This window comes from Mus musculus, chromosome 14 (assembly GCF_000001635.26).
Source record: "Mus musculus strain C57BL/6J chromosome 14, GRCm38.p6 C57BL/6J".
NCBI classification, from domain to species: domain Eukaryota; kingdom Metazoa; phylum Chordata; class Mammalia; order Rodentia; family Muridae; genus Mus; species Mus musculus.
Window position 1 is genome coordinate 121288067 of NC_000080.6, and position 23986 is coordinate 121312052.

General features: G+C 47.8%; 1 protein-coding gene across 4 annotated transcripts in view; it reads right to left on the bottom strand.

The window, feature by feature from the left end:
* The window catches only part of Stk24 (serine/threonine kinase 24), a 96310-nt gene that overhangs the window by 3880 nt on the left and 68444 nt on the right, over positions 1–23986 (bottom strand). For all 4 annotated transcript variants that reach the window (XM_006518918.2, XM_011245043.3, XM_017315988.2 and 1 more), the window contains exons 3-10: positions 19949–20005; positions 14681–14789; positions 14120–14277; positions 9069–9254; positions 6589–6734; positions 6124–6247; positions 5355–5423; positions 3914–4050 (exon numbers count right to left, since the gene is read on the bottom strand). In XM_006518918.2, the coding sequence (XP_006518981.1) occupies positions 3914–4050; positions 5355–5423; positions 6124–6247; positions 6589–6734; positions 9069–9254; positions 14120–14277; positions 14681–14789; positions 19949–19984 (965 nt within the window). In that variant the 5' untranslated portion in view covers positions 19985–20005. The remainder of the gene's footprint in view (positions 1–3913; positions 4051–5354; positions 5424–6123; positions 6248–6588; positions 6735–9068; positions 9255–14119; positions 14278–14680; positions 14790–19948; positions 20006–23986) is intronic.

Genomic DNA, 23986 nt, shown 5'->3' on the forward strand with positions numbered 1-23986 from the left:
ACACCTTGCATATAAAGTCAGAAGCAATGGCATAACCACTGGACTGTGTAATTTCTTGCTCTCAAAAAAAAAAAAAAAAAGTCTACACTTGCCACACACTCCAGTGGAGTCAGCTTGACAGGCCGAGAGGCCTGGAAGCCACTCACAAGGCAGAGAGTTTTATGGAAACTCACCTCCTGGAGTCTGGCGTTCTCTTTAACCCATATACTCATATTCTATTCCCGAGTTAGTCTGGTGTATGGATCCACATGCTCTCTTTTAGTATTATCTTATTATAAGTGCCTTTTAAGATTGAATTCTGACATAGCTAAGCCTTCACCAGTGTTCCAACATCCTAGAAAGTCCTTGAGCAGACCATGGGCTTGGAATTCAGTAAAAATGTTGCCTGTTCAGTGACATTCAAAATTGCCTCTGGTATTACACTATCACTTTGAACAAAATCTAAGTCACTGCCCTACACAGGAATTTACCATCATCTAGGAAGAAGGAAGTTTGAGACCTAAGGAGGAACCAGAGTAGATACTTAGAACTATAGATAGCTGAGTTACATACATTTACAATGGCCTAGGGGGAAGGTGGACTATACAATAGACTAAAATAGGAACTATGGCAAGGGCACGAAGCCCTTGACCCTGGTTTCTAAGATTAAGTGGATCTTAGGTGGAGCTCTTTTTGATCCCAGTTGTTAACAATGAATTCTATCACAGGTGGTTCCTGTTAGACCTTCTGTGTTTGTATTTCTCTGTTTTGTGAAAGAATCCAGTAACCTCTTTGTACCTTGCGGGTGTGTCACCCAACTTCCTTATTTTCTTCTGTATAAAAAGTTTGATGCTCGATTTGACAAATTACATTCAGATTCTACACAACCTCTCTTGTCTCTCTTGCATCTGTCTGTCATTCCATCCAACGCTTTGCCCACCTGCGACTAGAGACCCGTTCCACGCAGACAAAGGGGCCCAGAGGGTCTGCGGCATACACTGTCTTGCTTCTGAATGCTACATGAGCATTGAGGCCAAGGACATATTTAAGGAACATCACCTCCAACACTGCATGCAGAGGTGCTTTTATGATACACTGAACATACTCCAACAGGTCTGTATGATCCTCTTAGCAGCTTACTCGAGCCACAGCATCCAGGACTCAAATGTCAAGAACTACAATCGGCTCATTATGCACTGAGTTGCTGCTGTGAGTGAATGAGCTGTGCTCACTAAAGGATCTCAAAGCCAATTCAGACTAAGACAGAGACGCCCTGAAAACACTTCAGACAGAAGTGACTTCTGAAGAGACCGTCCAATACAGCTCACCTGGGAGCAGACAGGCACTGGCTGAGCCTTGTCCCTGGCTGCTGGAACCCAGGGGAGGTGCAAAGCCATAGCCATGTTTGCAGAGACAACCAGGACCCTGCCACTTAATCATCTGATGTTGTAGGAGGGTCCACTCAGAACAAAAGGCTGTGAGTGTCTACTTGAAATCTAGGTTTGAATTGACAAGGATGGCTAATGCACCATACCGACTTCAAAGGTTTAATACCAAGGAAAACAATGTAAAATATCCTACTAGATAACTGTTATTATAAGCTGATACAGGAAATTATCAAAGTATTACTAAAATTAATTTTGCTTGCTCCTCTTTATGTTCTTGATATAGTTTCTAGAATATTTAAAATTCTGTGTGTGAGAAGGCTGGGTGACTCGGCTCAGTGGTAGAATACTTGCCTAGCATGCTCCAGACCAAGAATTAAATCCCCAGTACCACAAAAATTCAGAGAGAGAGACAGACAGACAGAGAAACAGACAGACAGACAGACAGGGCACTTTCAATGTTAAGAAACAAATATCCAAAATCTTCACATTTGGGGCCAGCAGGTAAAGGTGCTTGTTGTGTGAGCCTCGCAGCAAATCCTGATCCCTGAACCAGAAGAAAGGCAGAAGGAGAGACAGGACTCCATGCACCACACACCTGTACCCTCCCAATAATAATCAGTAAAATATTTTTAAAGTAATTGAAATTCTTCCTCTGGCTCCTATTGAAGGAAGATAAAATATTGTAACTTGTGAGTTGTTTAAGAGCCCACTGCCCCATCTGGGACTGAGAACAAAGCAGAACAAGCCCCCAGGCAGGCCAAGGCATGGCTGTTGATAAGGCATTCCAAAGAATATCTTGGCCGTAAAGATGAAAAGGTATTCAAGGACAAATGGGGCTACATTATCTAAGTTCACACCATCTGGCCGGAACCTCCTTTCTGTTACCCCTTGGCGCCGAGTAAAGTCATATACATCAACTGGTTGTTAAGTGAACAAAGATAAGCCCCCAGCCCACAGGAACAAAGTCCTGATGCACTGTGTTCTTTCTGTTAATGTTTGAATAAGCCAATAGTGCGTCGCTATGCTGAATTCCACACCCCTAAGCCCCTTACCCCATAAAAGCCCCTGGCTTTCGAGCCTCGTGGCCGGCATCTGTTATCTCCTGTGTGGGATTCATGCTGGTCCGGAGCTCCGTAATTAAACGTCCTCATGTAATTACAGCGAGTTGGGTCCTCGTGTTTTTTTGGGTGCTCTCACACTCCCGAGACTAGAGTGGGGGTCCCCGAAAGGGGGTCTTACACTATCACATTTCTACTAGAGCTGGCAGATTAGGTGCCTCAGCAGGGGACAGATCCAGCAACAAGAAAAGGACCAACTGGGCATACATACATCATACTACCTGTGCCTGAGCTACTAGGGAAATCAAGTCGTACTTACCAGCCACTCATACAACATCAGGCAACCCTGGACCACATGCAAAACTCCTGAAGGTGACAAACAAAAGCTGTGTGGTGGGCCTGAGCCCAGCTACATGGAGGCCAAGGCCGGCTGCCAACATGGCAGGCTTTGGGGGGTGGGGGTGGGGGGACAGGTCAGAGGTGCTGACTGTAGGCGGGCCTGATGCTGCAAAAGAGTTAGATCCTTGAATTCAAAGAGGGTGGAAGGAAACCAACTGCTGAGAGCTGTCCTCGGATCTCTGACCACAGTGTGCACACATGAGTGCACACATCACAGAAATGCACACATCACAGAGTGCACACATCACAGAGTGCACACATCACAGAGTGCACAAGTGACACCTTACTATTCCAAGCAGAAAACAGAATGCAGGATAATAAACAGACACCCTTTCTGGGTGTGGTTCTGCTTTGCTCGTGACAAACCTCTTTTTAAATGAAAATCTGATGCCACTACAAGGAAATTCAAAGTTGTCTTTTCCTTTACACTGTAACACATTGTTTCCTTTAAGATTCAAATCAGGGCAATCTTAAAAAGATATTGTCTCCTCCTCAATGGCCTCAAGACTGGGGGCCAACAAGCAAACCATCTTTATTTTTTATGCCAAACAGTAATGTCTATTCAACATGGAGGCTACGTGGCTAAAGCCACGAGGTAGAGACAGGAGCTAGGTAGCTCCTAGACACCAGAGCACAGGTTTCTAAGCAATGTTCTAAGGAGGGCTTTTGAGTCTACTACACCAAAGACCCTGGTATCTGAACATGATCTTGGTGTGACTGAGGCTGTCTCTCTCTCTCTCTCTCTCTCTCTCTCTCTCTCTCTCTCTCTCTCTCTCTCTCTCTCTCTCTCTCTCTCTCTCTCCTCTTTAGACTGCTGCATGTAGGTGTTTTAAGGCATCTTGCATTTCTTTGGCAACGGCTACAAATACAAAGCTCCATGTTCCTTTCCAGACTCAGGTCTCCCATTTGTAGAATTCAGAACAAGACTTTTCCCTCAGGAGAAGCCCATGGCCCAAGGGACAACAGAGCAAGAATGAAAAACCCCAGAGATATACCAAGGTGCAGTCTGTGACAGTTCCTAGTCTAAGAAGCCGTGCCAGCACCACCAGGCTCCCCTCCTGCAATCCAGCCCAGCCCAGGGCCGGTTACCTCTGCAGCCGCTGCACAAGCTGTGCCACCATAGTGTCTGAGATCCCAGGGCAGGCCTCTTCCGCCAAGTAGATGGCTCCCCGCAGCTCTTCTATTGACCCCAAGTTCCCTCCGCATGCCTGGCTCTTCTCTTTCAGCTGGAAATGCACACAAGAGCAGTGTCATACACGGGCACAGGGCTGGGCAGCAACCACTCCAGGAAGAGACAAATAGGCCCTGCCAACACTGCCATGCCAGGCTGACAAGGGCCCAGTATGAGCTCTGTGGCTCACGAGTCACTCTGGGTCCTCATCTTCTGTCTCTGTAAGCAGTTACATACACAGTGACTCTTCCAGACCAGAACACAGGCAGGTAACTGCACACCTTCACACATGAGTTTGATGAACACTCCACCACTTTCTCTCCCTTGTGCAGCCTTCTGCTCACCCCTGAAAGTGTCATCAATGCCTACATGTACAACTGTGGCGTCACTGGGCAGCTACAGTGTGGGTCACCAAAGCTTCGTTCCTGATGGTTATGGGCTGGGTGCAAACTTCAGGCACATAGCCTTTGGGGTCAAGAGTGCTGCCTAATGTTCTCACATACACATGGCAACCCTGAGCTCTGGGACTCCACCACACCCTCCTCTGCTCTCATGAGTCATAACTGTGATTTAAGGCACCTCCCCAGCATGAAGACCAACTTCAAATCTGTTTCCTGAATGTAACCTTAGGTGTGGAATATCCCAAAATCTCCTGCTTCCATTTGTTAACAAACGTTTTAGAAAATGCTCAGCTTTGGTCCCACAGGGTGTTAACCTTAGGGTAGCAGTTTCCTTGTCCTGTCTCTGAGGGACACGTGGAGGGACTGGCTAAGGCAGGGAGGGCCACATAAGCACACTTCCAAGCACAGGATTTGGAGATCTGCAATCTGCCACTCACCTGCCTCTGACCTGACCTGCACCCAGGTATCTCGAAGCAGAAGCAAAGACAAGACAGGAGAACCGGGGCCCTATGCTTCTCCACGACTGCGCTAAACTCATGTCCGCTGAGCTGATGATTATCTAAAACGAAGGGCGCTGAACACCCGACTCTAGTTCTCACCCTAACCACAGGGCACACTGGGAAAGCAAAACAAAAAAAGATTTCCCCCTTCGGTTCTAGAACTTCCAGAGTATCATCTCATTCCCAGTGGATTTGAGGTGGCTACTGAGGAATGATTTCAGGAAACAATTTAAGCCAGTAATAACCTATACAACTTCCCCTAGTCACCTGCCTGGCTTACGGAAGGCAGGGCCCAGGGCCAGCAGTCACCATGGACATAATGCATGTAGACTTGAGACTGACTCTGCAAGTTTTAATGCCTCTAACTTGTACTGACTGGCAGCCATCCACAGAAAGTCAGCCCTGGTCCCCTCTTCCTCCCTTCCTCCCCTCCCAAGAATAACAGCCAGGGATCTTACCTCCGCAAACAGAGGAGAAATGATTGTGGATAAACACTGAGAGAAAGGCCTCTTTGGGATATCTTTCATCTTAGGGAAGGAAAAGAGAAAGGAGTCGTTAGAAACAGGCAACAATTCTACCAAGGATGACTGGATTCTCTCCCCTGAGGAAACAACTTCTGTTCATGATCTCTGAGGGAAGACTCTACAAAGGGGCTCCACCCATGAGCCCAGTGCATGGCACCAGGAGTGAACTCCTTAGGCACGGACACATAATGCTCTGCAGGTAGGAAACCCTAGAAAGCTGAAGCCAGGTACTCCGTATGGCCACAGTGAAAGGCCCAACTCCCACTCTCTGAACCGATGAGCTCCTCAGGCCCATGAGGCTACACAGATGGACAATGACAAACTAATCGTAGTGGAAACCCACCGCATCCACATGAAGTCTATATTCAGTACCAAAAGGAACATACTGGTCTTTAAGGGCCTGCAATAAAAACTGCCCCAGTAAAAATCAGGGTATCTTGAGTAAATCCAACAGCTACTTCTGGAATTCTCACACAGGAAACTTCACATCCAAGCCCACCTGTGGTCGAGATCAGGAGGACCCAGTGTTGCACACAAGGTGAAGATACACAATTCAGCCCTAAGTAAGCCCGCACCTCAATCCTAATGGTCAGACAGAACTCAATCTTTAACCTGTCAATGCCTTAAGGGGCAGATGCCGCTCCCACAGCAGGCTTACTGTGGACAGATTCCCCAGCGCCACTGGCTGGTGGGCACACGGTACCTTATTTCTTTCCAAGTCCGAGAGCTGAAGAGTTCCGTTCTCCAGATTCTTGGGATCTTTCTCCCGGATAGTGAAGATCCAGTCCCCAGAGTCGCTGCCTCCAGACGCCTGGCCATCTGTCTCCCTTGGAACAGAAATCCTACCAAGTTCACCAACACCAGGCCAGGGGCTGCACTGCCCAGACCACCACCAGCTCCATCACTCCTGCTGCTGCCTCCAGCACACAGTGGCCACACCTCTCCTAAGGATCCGCCTGCCACTTCACTATTAGTCCCTTTGGGGCCTCAGTGTCTCCGCAGGTTCCTCCTTCTGGCCATGACTCTAAGTTTGTACTCTCTTTTGCCCTCCCACCCCCACCCTGGCCACAGCTACACACACAAAAAAAGCTCACCCCCACCCCCACCCCCACGAAGCAGGGCCCAACTCTCTGCTACAGGCATGGAGAGCCTGGACAGGGCAACTTACACGTCAGAGTCCTCCGAGCTGGAGTCCTCGTGGCTCTGCTCCGCCTTCCACCTCTTGTACCTGTCGATAAGCTCGGTCAAGTAGGACGTTTTCTTTGCATTGCGGATTATGAATTTGTGCTTCAATAATTCCTTAGCAGTGGGCCTCTGGAAAGCACACATGTCGAAGTCATCACCACGAGAGGACATTTCCTCTTCACCCCACTCTATCCCACACAAACAGACAAGACTGCTGGGTTAAAAAGCCAGACCATCGCACCACGGGGCAGCCCTGGATTCTGCTTCAGAGCCTGCTCCTAACTCAGGCTTTCTGGAGAAGTCATTTCATACCCATGCCCAAGCATATATGGGCACAGGGAAAATGGGAGAGAGTTTCCAACAAAGACTGAAGCATCCTGCCAGAGTAGCTCACCAAAGAAAAAGAACTCCTGCAAAGAACTCCACAAAGAACTTGGTGAGTACTGTCTGAGAGAGCTCATCTTGTTTTTCTTTGGTTTCTCAGCATGAGTGCTGGCTAAGGGAAATACACATTCTTTATGATCTCCTATAGTGTTAGGCGAATACCCTAAACTGAGTTCACAGATTCGACTCATCTCAGAAGAGGTTGGGACAGGAGTTAGGAGAGACCTGACTGGCTCCTGGCTCCTGCCTCGGTTCCCTCACTCACCAGCACTCCCCACTTAGAAAAGTAGGTCCGTGAAGCCATCACCACGATGGTGACAGGGACCAACAGCTTAATCCCCACCCAGCACGGCACAGCTCCAACCAAATGGCATTAAAGAGTGTAAGCGGCTTCCCCATCTACTGGCAAAAAGTTCCCCAAGAAACAGAGTGGCCCAACTAGGGACAGATAGCAAAATCACAGAGATGCCAGGCAGGCACACCCACAGTGATGTTTGCTCCAAAGAATCAAGAATAGCATTTTCTTCTAATGGAAATCTCTGAGAGTCCTCCCGCCCCCATCTTTTGGCTGTGACGCTCCAAACATCCCAAGTGTTCTCAGCTTTGCAGCTTTCACATGTGAAGGTCCAGGGGTAAGCCAAGGTAGAGGGGTGCATGGTGGGAATAAACGGTACTGCACATGCTTTAAAAAAAGATGTGAAGCCGGGCGTGGTGGCGCACGCCTTTAATCCCAGCACTTGGGAGGCAGAGGCAGGCGGATTTCTGAGTTCGAGGCCAGCCTGGTCTACAAAGTGAGTTCCAGGACAGCCAGGGCTATACAGAGAAACCCTGTCTCGAAAAACCAAAAAAAATAAAATAAAATAAAAAAATAAAAATAAAAAAAATAAAAAAAGATGTGCACATATTTGGGTCTCTCTTCCACCACATTGTGTGGCACCATGGTGTAACAATCAAACATTGACTTAGCATGCAAGACCACACCCACCACCTGACCCAATAACCAAATGCAACCTGCTAACCTCAACCTGCAGCCCCTGGTGGAGCCAAGACAGTGTTTTCTGCCCCTTTTAATCCCTTTGCCAGAACGGGCTCCTGTTGATAACCATATGATGCTCCTGTGTCATTCATCTTTTCTCACCATTTTCAGACAAGAGCTAACGGGGACCCTCTCCATGAGTATTCTTCAGGCTCAATGAAGCTAAATCTGCTCAAAGAAACCCAAATCAAAGCTACGGCATGGAGTGCTACATGTGACAACACACAGGCTACCTTTCTATTCCAAGAAAAGCCCCGATTCTCAGAGAACAAAGAGGAAAGCTCAGAGTAGCTAAGGGCATGCATGGGCTTTGCCACCTCTAAGTAAACACAGAGAGAAAAGGCGGGGCAGTGGAGGTGGGCGACTCACGTGTACCCCGTGTGTCTGTTCCCTAGCACACAACAACTAACTGGAAGCTGACCATTTGCTTCCTTTATTTTGAGTCTACCCGCTGCTACTACTGAAGTAGCTTCCTAGTTGTACAGCCTGACTTTTCTCTATAAATATTAAAAATTGACCATCCTACCTATTATACTAAGTAGAATATTCTTCAGGCTCAATGAAGTAAGGAGATGCTAGAAAATCTAAGATAAAATAATTACATCTGAAATCCCTAAAAGACAAGAGGATGACAAAAGGCAACAAAGAGCGAGCGTCCGTAAAGAAACGGGGCAGTGGTGGTGCCCAGAACTCAGGAAGCAGAGGCAGGCAGATCTCTGTGAGTTCAAGGCCAGCCTGGTCTACAGAGAGAGTTCTAGGAAAGGCAGAGCTTCAGAGAGAAACCCTGTCTCAAAACAAATAAGAGGAAGGAAGGGAGGGAGGGAGGGAGGGAAGGAGGGAGGGAGGGAGGGAGGGAGGGAAGATAGATAGATAGATAGATAGATAGATAGATAGATAGATAGATAGATAGATAGATAGATATTGAATTCATTTGCCAAGACTAGAGAGAGAGAGATCAGGGAGACAGCTGGAAACAGTGTCTGGCCCAACCCTAACAGAAGAAATGCAGACCAAGATGAGACTCCAGAAAGGTGCACACTCACAAAGCTGGGCTCCTTGTTCAGGCAGGCCTCCACGAACTCCTTGAGGGGTTTGCTGTAGTTCCCTTCCAGTGTGGGAGGGTTGTTCTTTGGGATGAGGAATAACACCTTCATGGGGTGCAGCTCAGAATGTGGTGGCTCTCCTTTGGCCAGTTCTATTGCGGTGATGCCAAGGGACCAGATGTCTGCCTGCAAGGACAAAAGCATGTTAAAGACGTGAGACACATTCAGACAGGCACAAGGGAGGGGAAAACACGCGCGCTTCAATCTCAGGTTCTGAAAAAGACCACTATTCTGAACTAAGAAACACAAGCCAGTGGCATAATTTTAACACAGGAAACAAGTGGACAGATTTTATGTAGCAAACACTACATACAAATACAAAATTGCTACAGTAGCGATCCAGACTGGCCACCTCTGTGGCAGGCAGCAGGCCTGTGTCAGGTTTCCAGCAGCAGTAACAGGAGTACATGAGCAGGAGGAACTTCACCCCTGGGCAGCACCTGGTACTACACACTGCTGCTCAGACCTAGTGGTCTCAAACAGCAGCACTATAATCAGGGTCTTAGGACACTAGACAGGCAGCTTTCCCTTAGCCCTGCCCCCTTGATTTTCACGAGGGAGGTAGTTTCAAGGGTGTATAAAGGGACTGCATTACCACTGTGCCCACAACTCAAAGCATTATTGCTTTGTTTGATGGCATTTGCAGTGCTGGGAACTGAACCTAGGGGCTCACCCTAGGCAAATGCTCTTATCAGTGGTAGAGAATGTTTATTATAAAAATGGTCAAACACACAGACATGGACATTAATATAACCATACATATGGCACACAAAGGTAATCACTGTGATCACTTTCATATAGACTTTGTTAAGTATAGTGACTTGTAATCACAGCACCCAAGAGACAGAGGCAGGAGGACTGCCACAAGTTTGAGGCTAGCTCAAGCCATATACACAGCAAAATACTAGAACTATATACAGCAGGATCTTATCTCAAAGAAAGAATAAACAGACAGACAGACAGACAGACAGACAGAAGCTATCTTGACACCTGCCACCCCTCACCCCCGAGTACTTCAATATGCCAGCCAAACAGGGCTTGTCTGCACCCTGACACTGAAATTAGCAATACTAGCAGTAGAAATGGAGCTACTGAACTTGGAGCTTTCCCAGGCCATGAGCACAGCAGCTCTCGTGTGTGGTGCTAGGCAGCAACCGATGGCCCATTTTCCAGACAGCACTGCTACCAGAATGAGCAAGGGGGAAAAAAAAGTACGTCCAAGTTCCAGTGAGTTTTTCAAGGAGTATCTACAATTCTTTAATATCAAGTAATACCTGAGCCTTTCCAACTGCTTAAAAACCATAAAAGTTTCCAGAGCTGCTTTATCTGAATTAGGATCCAAAGTCCACTTGCCCCATATGATGGCTACGCTGCCCAGGTCCTTTAATCAATAGCGGTCTCTATTGCCAATTTCCCCAGAGCCTTTAAGAATGAGGTCTCAAGTCCTTACTCTGCGTGTCATTTCCCTTTGTCCTGGTTGGACTTGATAAGCTGGAAGAACCTCACTCAATGGAGAGCACGCCCCGTCACACTGACCTACAGGCAAGCCTTTTTGAAGCATTTTTTCTCCTGATTAATGATTGATGTGGAAAGGCCCAGACCACTGTGGGAGGGGCCATCACCCCTGGACAGGTGGCCCTGGTATGTGAGAAAGCAAACTAAGCCAGCCAGGAAGAACCAGCCAGCAAGTGGAATCCCCTATGGTCTCTGCTACAGCTCCCATCTCCAGGTTCCTGGCCTGACTTCATGAGGGACTGTACATTTTAAGGTGAATTAGCCCTGTGCTCCCCAAGCTGCCTGTGGTCACTGCAGTTACCACAATACTAAAGCCTTCACTAAGCACCCCTGACATCTGATGTGTTTCTCTCTCAGTGTGTTCCCAGCTAAGGCCCTGCAGGTTCTGACTTGAGACTCAGACAGACTAGGCACTGGGACAGCCCTGCTCTCCAACTGCCCAAACCCCTGTGTCGGACTGTCACCTCTGTGCACGGTACGTTCCTTAAATGCTCACTGTATGAAAGGAACACAAGTCTCAGGCCAACTTTACAACAAGCAGGGCTGTCAGGAGCTCAACACGTGTGAAACACGACAAAACGGGTTGGCAAAGAAGGCATGGGGATGGGGTGGAGAACGGCACCTGCTCTTGTCATTGCACCATGAACTTGTCACAAGTCCAACACTTACGGCACAGGTGGCAGGAGAGGCCGATGAAGGGGACCAGGGGACCAGAACAATCTCCAGCCTTTACCTGGAGTACCCTTGCTTGCTATTCTCCTGAAACCTTGTGAGCACCAGAAATCCCTGCCACATCACCTCAGTCATCACCATGAAGGTGGCTAGAAAAAGGGAGAAAGCCACACAGCAGGAAGAGGAGGACTGAGGCAGGCCTGACTCACGTGCTCCCACTGTAGTCCTCGTAACTACGGCACCTACTCCCATGCTCTGAGGCACAGCCATGTCCCACCATGCATCAATGGGGCCCCTGGCAATGGCTCTCCATCCAGATCTCCAGACTTCACACACCCTGCTCAGCCTTACAGGTTACAAGGCCGGACAGTCATGGTCTCTGCCTGAGGTTAGCTGCGCTCTGACTGCACAGCAATCCTGCAAGGAACTGTCTCTGCTTACTCTGTCCCCGGTACACTGAGTGACAGCCCTGGGCTGCAAAGCAACCTGAGATTCCTCTTTGGAACATCCTGAATACAACCAGGAATAGTGGCAGGCCACTGTAACCCCAGCTCTGAAGGTTGGTTGGCAAGAGGAACTGAAAGTTCAAGACCAGACTGGGCTCTCTAGTGGAGTCCATCTAAACCAAACCATGAAGTATTTGAACCCACACAGGTGAGAAGTGTGTGGCAGTGAACTCTTAGGTGCCTAGCGTTCCCACACCCCTCTAGTTCTATCTTGGCTGAGCTGCCATTCCCCAGGACTTGTGCAGGGACCTGGGCAGTCTTCTGTCTGCCTCTGATGCCCACCTTCAAGCCTGGACACAGAGCTGGCACATCCAGGACACCAAGCCATTTGGCATGTGATCAGAAGCCATGGAAACACCCAATCGTGTTTAAACACCACGTACCCCAACAAATGGAGACTAGGAAGACAGGATGCCTCTCCAAACAGCACAGATACCAAGCCCCAGTACACATACCTGCTTGTTAGGAAATGTGGCACCTGAGGGTTCAGACGAGTCAGGTAAGGGGGGTACAGTCCCTGTCCAAAACAACGAAAGCTGAACTACACCAAGGACCCACTTCAGAGAGGTATCTGGTATGGCAGGGAGATCAGGAAAGCTCTCTGGGAAACAAGAAAGTGAGTGGCCCAGGGTACAACAGAATTGGGTGGCCTGAGCCCCAAGCCGTAAGGGCCATGGCTGACAAGCTAATTTACTACCTGGATCCTGGTCTCTCTCCTACCAAAATCCAGACACGAATACAAACAGCAAATGGTAGACAATACACCCACCTTCCTACCTGACAGAACTCAGGAAAAAGGCCAAGAGAAGACCGGGCTTTAGACAAGAAGTAGCCATGGAGGTGATCCATCTTCCAGAAGATATGGAAACAACAAGAAACAAATGCAGAGAAAGACCTGACTAACCTGAAGTACTCCTGCTGTGTGCTGGATGACAGGGCCAGAACTCCTACAGGATCTACCACACCACCAGTTTCTCTTTAAGTTCACGGAGCCAGCCAGAACGTGGGATACCTATATCCTCACTCACAGAGACATGCCACATGGCATATACCTTACAATAGCACCCAAGGTTCCAAAAGGGAGTTACCCTATGCTTCACACACCATTTAATGACGCCAGGAATCTGCTACACACAGGAGGGTCCAAGAAAGAAAGGAAAGACAAGACAGAGACACAAGTCAGGCCTGCTAACACACAAAGGCTGAGGCAGGAGATCACCAGTGTGTTCAGACTATCCGACTTCAGCTACAGACCCAAAACTAATTTAGGGCTTGTTTTGTTTTAAGGGGCTGGAGAGATAGCTCAGCATTTAAGAGCACACACTGCTCTGGCGAGAATCCGAGTCTGGTTCCCAGCACTCATGTCAGGGAGCTCACAACTGCCTACCTCCATCTCTGGGAATCTGAAGCCTCAGGCTTTCCAGGGCGTCAGCAATCATACTAAATAAATGAATGAAAGAACAAATAAACAAGTAAACGGAAAGAAGCAAAGAAAACCCGTGTTCGGCCTGTGAACGTTTCTGAGTTAAATAGTTTCTGCTTTGAAAGTTTGGTGCTCAGGAAAGTCAATTCTCTCCGATGATCATGTTTATTGTGCATAGGTCTCTGACCTGAGCAGACGGTTGGGTCATTTCTAGTCTATACTACAAGATTACAGAAAACTAAAGGACAAAAGCAAAGAGTGAAAGCATTAGGAACAGAGCCGACAAGGAGCCGCAGCCAGACGGGTGTGTGTGTGTGTGGGGGGGGGGGGGGGGGTAGGGAGAGGGAGAGGGAGACAGACTCCTGTTGATGGGAGCCTCTGAGAATACAGATCCTGAAATAAAACAAAACAAGCAGTTGTAATCACTGAGGAACCACACCTGCCCACTCTGCTGTGGGATTTTCTGAGGACTCCTTTCTCTAGATGTCCTACCTAGAGCAGGCAGAGCTCTGTCCAGGCCCTGCCCCTCATCCACTGTGCCAAAGGGTTCAACAGCCTTCATGTGCAGACATGGCCAGCCCTCTCTACTAACTGTCCAGACCCCCCACAGCCTAAACCATCTGGGGTCTGCATGTCTCAGAAGGCCTAAGCTGTGTTCATCCTCACACCTGCTCCTTCCTGGTCCCCAGCATATCAAACATGAGCTAAGGTAAAGACAGCCACTAAGGCCAGAGGAACAGGGATCCAACGGTGTAGCAGGAGATAGAGAAGGAAGCTGACATTAACCGAGGTCGCAGAATCACCATCACCCACCTCAGGCACAGGCAGAATGTGCATGATCAGAAGGACCAAGCATCTGGGGGCAGCACTCTCACCTTTGAGTCGTAGGCTGACTGCTTGATGACCTCCGGCGCCATCCAGAAGGGGGTACCCACGAAGGTGTTCCTTTTGATCTGGGTATCCGTCAGCTGGCCGGCCACTCCAAAGTCTGCCAGCTTCACCTCTCCATGTTCAGAGAGCAGAACATTGGCCGCTGAAAGACAAGAAAGGCGGGAGGCCTTACGCACTGCACTGCTACTCCCAAGGTCGCCCTGGAGGCTGAAGCTTGCTCTCCTCACAGGGCATGAGGACCCCTAAGAGCAAGCTGCCCTGGGGTTTGAAAACAGCCCAGCCTGACCCCAGATAGGCAAGAGTGGGCAGGAGTACAGTGGGCTCTGCCACTTCACGTGTTTCAAAGAAATGAAAACAAGCGCTGCCCTCACCACCCAGCAGTGGTGGCACACGGCTTTAACTGCAGCACTTGGGAGGCAGAGGCAGGCGGATCTAAGTCTGAGGCCAGCCTGGTCTACAGAATGAGTTCCAGGATGGCCAGAGTTACACAGAGAAACCCTGTCTCCAAACAACAAAAAATATAAACAAAAACGGGTAACCCTTACCTTTAATATCTCTGTGAATTTTCTTCTCCGAGTGTAGATAATCAAGTCCTTTCAGAATTTCTCGTAATATGGTTGCAATCTGAATTTCATCTAAAGGGCCAGGCTCTAACTAACAAGGGAAAAAAAAAATCATTAGCCACTTGGGAACTACTTTAACACAGAGTTTAAGAAACAAAATCTATGCTAGATATATAGGATAATTAAAACTGAATGATATCTTTACATAAAGCAGAATTTTTGCCTAAACAACTGAAATCTAAAAGGGCCAGGTATCAAGATGCATCGTAGCATTTGAGGGAGCAGAAACAGCCAGATCTCTTCTGTGAGTTCAAGGTCAGCTGGGTCTACATAGTGAAATCCTGTCTCAAAAAACTGAAAAATTTTAAAAATTCAATCTATTAAGGACAGAGAGGAGATTATAGAAAATATGCTTGCTGGCCTGGTGTGGATGGATAAACGGATGGACAGACAGACTACTTGTCCCTGTGTCCACGGGACTGTATTTTGAACGCCCCCAAAGCACACACTTGCAGCCCTGCAAGCCACCCCTGGGGATTGGTCCATGTCACCAAAGCACAAAGCAGTTGTGAGAATCGTGTGAGCGGTTCCTTCCTCAAGCTGCCCGCATCAGGACTGTCTAGATCTGCATTTTTGGATCCAGTTCCCCAGAGAGGGAACATGCGGGGAAAGCTACTCAATTCCTAGGACTTCAGAATGTGTTATACAGCACACACATGGAACACTTGCTAGCCCTGACTGAGGGAGTGACTGCTTTTATTCTGAGAAACTCAAAGGAGCTGCAAGAACACGCATGTGACACTACGTGGTCTGTCCTGCCCTCCACCCCCATTTAAAGGAAAGCACTCATGGTGACACCCACTCTCACTTGTGCAGAGATCTTCACTGAACTCCTAGCAGTGAGACACGTCAGCAGTCTGGTGGGCCTAAAGGCAGCTCTTACAGAGCGAGTGCAGTCAGTCAGTCAGGTGAGCTAAGACACTGTGAAGAGACAATGACTGCCTTTTTAACCCAAGCTCACACACCTTAGTCAAAGGAAAGACACAGCCCTGTTCTTAAAAAGAGAACTGTGTTGCCAGGTGTGCCGGCTCATGTCTGAAGTCCTACCCAGTACTTAAAAGGCAGCCATAATAGTAGCATTGCCTCAAGTTCCAAGCCAGTCTGGGCTACATCCAGAGACCGCCTCCAAAAACACCAAGCTCGAGAGACAGCTCAGCAGTTAAGACCATGCATTGCTCTTGGGGAGGAGCCAGGATTTAATTCCTAGCACTCACATGACGGTTTACAACCATCCAAAACTCCAGGTCCAGGGGATCTAAAGCCACTCTCTGACTTCCACAGGCGCGTACATGGTACCCATACATACATGCAAAGCATTAGTCATACATAGAAAATAAATTATTTTAAAACAAAACAAAACAAAACAAAACCAGAACCAACTAATGCATCCTACTCCCAAGGAAATGAAAGCTGGTGTGGCTGCAAGTCTCATGGTTGTGATAGTGTGTGACATCCCAAAAAGGTGTGTGGGGTGCAGAGCGGCAACTGAGGTCTTTGCTCACCCTGGTGGCTGTTCTTGTTATCAACTTGACTACACCTGGAATTAACGAAAACCCAAAAATGGTTGGGTATACTCGAGGGATTTTTGATTAACTGAATCATTTGATGTGAAGTCCATCCTCTAATCTGAGCCACGCCTTCTACAGGCAGACTATATAAGACTGGGGAAAAAAGGAAGCTTGCTCCCTTTCCCTGCTTGCCCTAGTTCCTTCATAATCAGATCTCAAGGCTGGCCGGCCCTCAAATTCCCTGGCAGCAGACTGCCTGATCTTCTAATCAGCTAAACCCTCTTCCTCTCACGACTCATTGATGCTCTTCATCCAGCCCTCCCTTCCCCTCCCACCCTCCTTCCCTGTGCATCCTCAAATGCAGCTCCACACAGACTCTGCTCCATGACGGCATGGCGCTCTGCCCTGTGCACTGACTCGACCCCACAGAAGCTAACAAGCCCTGAGCTGCAGTGCTCAAGCAAGCTCTCTTAAGTCATGGCGCCCTGGAGGTCGCAGTCTGGTCAGAGATGACAGACAGCAGGTTTCAGAGTACATGCCAGAGAACAAGAGTGAGCAAAGAGTCCTACAAATATTTTAGTTTATTATTTAAATTTTAAGTAAAAAAAAAAAAAAATAGATCAACAGATTGAGCACGTCCAAAAATCAAATATACACTTTTTCCATACTCATTGCTCTTAATGTCTGAGCTGTCCTGTCAATCTGTCCTTCATGCTGGATCGAGAACATGGTGGGGGTAGTTTTCTTTTCTCTTTTTTTAGCAAAGCTGGTCACAGCAGCATCAGGACAATTACCTCTTCCCTTACAGGTCCTCAGAGAGCTCCTGCAGGCAACAGGCTAACTCCACATCAATTAGAGACAATAAATAAAGCCAGTTTGAACTTCTCAAAGAAATGGCCCCCAACTTCATGCAGCATTCACTAAAATGCATAAAGAGGACTGTCAATAGTTCTGATTTTTTTTTCAATATTCAGAACATAATTACCATATTTCATTACTGAAGTATTTTTTTCTTTTTCCTCTTTGAGGGTTCGGGGGCAAAAAAAAAAAAAAAAAAAAAGACAGAAATGTGATAAAGATGGAAAGGAGAATCAAGTGGGGGCAGAAAAGCAGTACCAGAGGACTCAGGACGGAGAAGGCCAGGTCCATAAATCCAGCCCACTCAGCCAGGAGCACCACGACCTTTCCACACCCATTCACAAAGAAGAGCAGGCAGATCCCAAAAGGAATGCCATTTCTTCTCTTTGAAAATGTTTATTAGAGCCGGGAGTGGTGGCGCACGCCTTTAATCCCAGCATTTGGGAGGTAGAGGCAGGTGGATTTCTGAGTTGGAGGCCAGCCTGGTCTACAAAATGAGTTCCAAGACAGCCAGGGCTACACAGAGAAACCCTTTCTTAAAAAAAAAAAGAAAGAAAGAAAACCAAAAACCAAAGAAAAAGAAAGAAGAAAGAAAAAAAAAAAGAAACTGTTTATTAGGATGGTGGGGTCCAGGAACTCTCAAACCACATGCAAAGAAAGCGGCTGCCTCTTTCTGCATTTCCTCCAACTGTGATTTCTAAAACCGCACAGACACCAACTCAAGTAAATTTGATTACTGTAGTCCTGTGAGTGAACATACTTAAGCACTTAGAGATAGAACAGCTGCTCTGAAGGGCTGTCTGTCAGACAGACAGAGTTCCAGCAAACAACTCTGTATGTGCTACAACTTAAATTCATGGTGAACAATAGCCAAAATAACTTCATAAAAGAAAGCAATTTTCTACATTCCTGTATTGCCCCCAACAGTGAGAAAGTGAAGCGTTTTTTTGTTGTTGTTGCTGTTGTTGGGTTTTTTGTTTTGTTTTTGTTTTTTTTTTTGTTTTTTGTTTTTTGTTTGTCTGTCTGTGTGTGTGTGTGTGTGTGTGTGTGTGTGTGGAGTGTGGATATGTATAGAAAGGACCATGAAATACATTCAGTTGATTTTTTTCCCACTTAATATTACAGCTTAGCTTTATACCATATTAACTTGTTTTTTAAATTTTCACTTTGAACAGTATTTTAAAGAATCTTTATGGTTTGCAACAATGTGCAATTTCCTCAATTAGTATATTAGCTTTCTGGAGAGACATGTTGTTTTAGAAGTTTATCCTCTAAGGAAACTAACTACAAGGTGCTGTTGCTATAAGAAAGGAGCTGCTCTCAAAGGGGGTGGAGGGAATCTCCTTCCTTAAAAAATTTCTGTGAGACCTGCAGCTCTTATCCTTCCTCATCTTACCATGAAAGATTAATCTTTAATAGCTAAAATGAAGCATTCAGACTATCTGGGGATCATTATTCACAAACCTACCCAGTACAGGCGTCAGGAGTACAATTTCATTAACACTGGTGCATGTAGGTATTGTATGTGCATGCCGGCGTGTGTTTTGTGCGTGCATGGCTGAGTACGTTTGGAGTCCAGCAATCACCATCAGGGACCATCCTCAAGCCCTCTCTCTGCCAAAGCTTTGGATACCAGGTCTCTCGCTGATTTGGCCAGACTGGCTGACCAGCGAGCCCACTCTCTTCCTGGCTGTGCCTTGCTGCCCTGGGATGCAGACAGGAGTCTGGGGTTCTAGGGTTTCAGAGCCTTGAACTTAGGTCCTCACACTTGCATAACAAGCACTTTACCAATGACCCAATCCCCTCAGGCCCCAGACACATTGTTTTTAATACATGGACACAGAAGACAAGAACTGGGCAACAGTATTTCTAAAGCATGGACACAACAAACTCAGGATACAAGAGCTGGGCAACAGTGTTTCTAAGGCATGGACACAGTGTAAACAGTGCTTCAGGGTGACTGAAGCCTCATTTCTGAGTCCCCCACAAAGCCAGATGTGGCACAGCAGACATATCTCCCTAACTTCCACTTCCCAGTCTGTGGGCTGATCAGCCTAGAGGGCAAGTCCAGAGAGGAGCCAACACTAAGCCAGGCTAGCTCTGTTCTGATGCACCACAGACACTGGCAAGATCACAGGAGGCCATGTGTGCAATATCTTGCCTGATGACCACTTTTCCAACACCTAAAGCCATGCCTTAATAATCGTACACTGTCTGATTCTGAGAGGAAAATGCCACGAGATTATGGAGAAAGCTGTTACAGTCCGAACTGTAAAACCACAATGACGGGGCCAGAGAGATGGTTCAGCAATGAAGAGTGCTTGCTGCTCTCCAAGAAGACGCAGGTTCTCTCCCCAGAAGCCACATAGAGGCTCACAACGGCCTGTGACTCCAGTCCAAGGGATCCAAAGCCCTCCTCTGAACTCGGCGGGCACCTGGCATTGAAGTGGTGTACAGACCTTCATGCAGATACACTCATACATATACAATAAAAATAAAGGGAAAAACCATGGTGGCTATTACAGAAATAATAGCTACTCTACCAAAGTTGGTGAATTTGGTCTGAAAAATACATTAGCCAAGCGGACTTAGATAAAATAATTAATTCCAGGTAAAAGCCCTCATCGCTGCTACAGATTAGATTACTGGCTTATAGTGAAATGGCCCGCTCTCCCAGTGGCCTCACAAGCAGGCCTGTAACTTTAAGTTCTATATAAGAAACAAAAACAGGTTAGGGATAGTTTTATGCCTCCTTAAGGAAAAGGTGAAATGGAAGTGTTCCTGTTCAAACCAGGAGGGAGAACATGGCCAGAGTGGTACTCACCAGATCCAGGGCAGAGCCTCCACCAAGATACTCCATGATTATCCACAACTTAGTATCCTGCAGACGCAAAAACAAGAGAGAGTTAGTTTTAAAGCAAAACTAGAAAAATTATGTTAAGTGGAAAGAATATTTTGTTATTATTTTAGACCCACACATATTATAAACATCAACCAACGCACAGTGTGTAAATAACAACTGCACAAAACCACTACACGCACAAAACCCTCCTACGGTATCTTCAGGGCAGGACTGAAATGGAGCCCTGTTAGAGAACAGGACTGAGGGCGTTTCCGTCTTGAAACCACTTTCCAGGGTGTCCCTCATACACAGCCCAGCTTGAAAACCTGGAACCAAGTCAAGATTTGTAAAGAGCACACAGACAAGAACAGAACACTTCCCACCCACCACCACCACCACCACCATCATCATCACCATCATCACCATCATCATCATCACCATCATCACCATCATCATCACCATCATCACCAACATCATCACCACCATCATCATCACCATCATCATCATCATCATCACCATCATCATCATCACCATCTCCATCATCATCAACATCCTCCACCACCACCACCCTCCTCTCCTCCTCCAGCCCTGACAGCTCAGAACAGCCTAGCTTCCCCCAGAACCTAAGGCCACATCCACAGTTCCTGACACCCACATAAGTCACCAAATGCTCTCTCCAGCCCCCTTTACCAGTGTGTCACTGTGTCTTCTTCCAGGGCCTCTCTCAAAGCTACTCTGCCCTCACTCACACCTCCCGGAGTTCTCTACAAGGGACATGCATATCCTCAGGTTTGTATGCCAGGTGGGTTCTAAAATCAATGCCCCAAGGGTCCAAATAGTCCTCACTGCTTATGTCATTAAGACAGCTTTTGTACTCGCTGGGGTTGGGCTGGGGATAGACACACAGAAGTTCCCTTCCTGGGGTTTTTGTCCCTCTGGGAGAGCACTGCACCTTGGATCTCAGAACACAACCTACCCACCATGTGGTTCCCACCACAAGGATTGAGCCTTTGTTGCTCAAAGTGGGAAAATTCACCTACATTCCCTCTCTTTGACTTGAACCAACTACCGTGTATCTGTCTGGCATTCATTTTGGATCCAGTGACAGCAGTCCTCACTACCAACAGAGAGGAAGCAATGCGGCCGCGTGCTAACGTCAGGGCGGTACTAATGCACAAGCAACATCAGCAGTTGGTCCTTTTGGGGTTGGCAGTAAATTCCGCCATCTGAGGTTAAACCTAAGCAGTCCCGGTGAAGTCGTCTACTACTCTAGGAATATTCCTCAAGCTTTGTAAGGGGCAAGCCTACTAACACATGAAGGTCAAGAGTCCAGGCTGGGGAGAGGCCCAGAGCTTTGACAAGGTATCTGGATCTGCTCAAACATGGTGCTTACTCACTGTCATGGCTACTGGAGAAGGGCTGGCTTAGACTTCCACAAGTTTCAGGAGAAGGGAGGGTAAAAACAAAGTATAATGGCATACGTGTGTGGAGATGCCACACTAAAGCCATCGGTCTGTGTTCTAACCTAGAGGAGGAAATGCCATACTTAAACCTATCTGTCTGCGTGCTAACCTAGAGAAGGAGGGGAAGGAGGACAAGGAGAGAGAAGGAGGCAGCGGTATCTTGGGCACAGGAGCTTTTGTGTGAGCCCAGCATTTGGGAGCAGGAGTCAGTGAATTCAAGGCTAGTCTTGGCAACATAGTAAATTCCGGGTTAGTACGGTGACAGTTCCCTTCGATTGGCTACTGGTGAAGGCCAATGTGACTCCTTCTAGGTACCTTAGAGTTGATAGCTAGAAACAAACTGTCTTGCAAGGAAAGCCACTTTCTGGGTGACACAGGAACGACTCTAAACTGTTTCCCTAAATGGCACTGGGACTAACTTGTTTTTGTACTCCCTCATGACCTCTGTCCTGGCTTGTCTAACTGAGCTCCCATCTCTTGAATTTCCCAGGCTTTGTCTGTTAACAGCAAAGTAAGCTCCAGGCAGCCTTGTCTCCACCCTGTCCCCTGTGCAATGCCCCTCAGAAGCGACCTTTCTGCTCAGGTTACCTCACAGCTTCCTGGACAGCAAACCCCAGGTGACCACACCCTCAGGCCTCTCCAGAGCTCACTGAAGCAAACACCTCCTGATGAGCAGGAGGCGCTGACCCAGGTTTCTGTCATCCGAACACCACCAGGCTCCTGTACTGACTGGCAAAGCTCTACAGCTAAAAGACCAAAGATTCAAACTCCTTCCTGGGAAGGAAGGTGATGTAGAAAGACCAGCCCAGCCCACTTCTGTCCAACTTTCTCCTGGAACAGGGGAGCAGGGGACCTGCCCAAACTCAGTGGCACCAGAGCAGAGGGCGTCTGGAACACTGCAGTTACTATTTCCTAACGACTGACCTTGGTGCAGTCTTGTATCTAAGGCTCCAACATATTCCCTGCCCCACTCACAACAGCCTCAACAACAGAGGTGTGAGAACTGTATCAGAGTGTAACCCTGGGTTGAACCGCCTTGGCAACCAGAGGGTGAGTAAGCATAGTGGCCACTCTGTCACCCTGGGAAGCTGGACCAAGCTCTCTCCACAGCCTTCACCCCAATGCCCAAAAGTCCACAGCTGTCAGGCACTAAGGAAGGGAACAGCTAACATGGAGGAAGAGTGTGAGAAGAGCCAGGGTGGGTGGGCACCTGAGGAGCACCCTAGATTAGCAAAGCCATGTCCAGAACTCTCCCTTCTGCAGACACTCCCCAGCTGTCCCTTACCCACCTACTAACTGCACTATGTGAGTGATCTGCCTTCCAGGCTTCCTTCTCAGCTCACAAAGCTCACCTGCCTCCACTGGCTCCTCCCACTCTCCACTGGCTCCTCCCATTCTCTTCTCCACTGTGACCCTCCTCTGCTGGGCCAGAATAACCGAATAACCCCCAAACTATAGCCCCAACTGCGTCTTCCTCTTTCCTACTCGGTGATGGGGACTCATAAGCCTGGCTCACCTCCCCCATTTTGACAAGGACAGAGTTGCTGTGGAGATTAGGCTACAGCAGAGACACTATTGGAACCTGGAACCTACCAGGCTCCTCGGAGGACAGTTCTAAACCCACAGTCACAATGTGATCTTGGTTAAAATCTGTGGGCCTCAACATAGAGAGAGAGATATGTGGGGAAGAGATTTTGTGTGGAAAGAATGATGAGGTAGGAGGGAGATTAGAGGGCAGGGTTGTACAGCAACTTGAAAGCACTTTATACATGTTTGAACTTGCCAGTAAACAAATTCAATAAATTTACATTTTTGAAAAACAGGAACACGTGAGAATCCTGTCTTAGAACCTGCTGGTGTGCACAGAATGACTGCACAGCCCTGAAGTCAGTACCCAAAGGCTCAACACACACATATTCACAACACCAGCACTGGAGGGGGCACCTCAAGTTAGCCATCTGTTGGGATCCCCTATCAGTTCCATTAATGACAAAAACCCATCAAAAGGACTGGTCTACACCTGTCCACCAGTGTCTATGGGTTCCAAGAGCCAAGCTGATATTACACAATCCAAGGACACTCAAGTTCCTCATGCAAACGGGCTGTCTCAGGTAACCCACACACAGCTGCCCACATACATTCCTTTATCATCTCTAGGTTAAACAGTCCCTCATGACAACCGTGGTGTAAGTGCTAAGGGAAGAATGAATGACTGGGAGAAGTCTGCACACCGCCAGTATATGCACACAACAGCCACCCCAAGAACACTTACATCAGAAAGCCAACTGAGCCCCACTCACCAGGCCAAGGGTGACCACTGCAAACTAAAACTGAGGCTGAAAGACTGTCTAAGCCACCAGGAGACATGAGGCAAGTCACTTAAATCCTCTGAGCTTCAACCTGGTGTGGTAGTGCACCTCTGTAATCACAGCATGGGCGGGAGGGTGGGGGCAGGCACTGAGACAGGAAGACTAAGAACTCAAGGCCAGCATGTGCTATATAATCAGTTCCAGACAGGAGGTGAATCTAGGCCACTACGTTCTAGTTCATGTGTGTT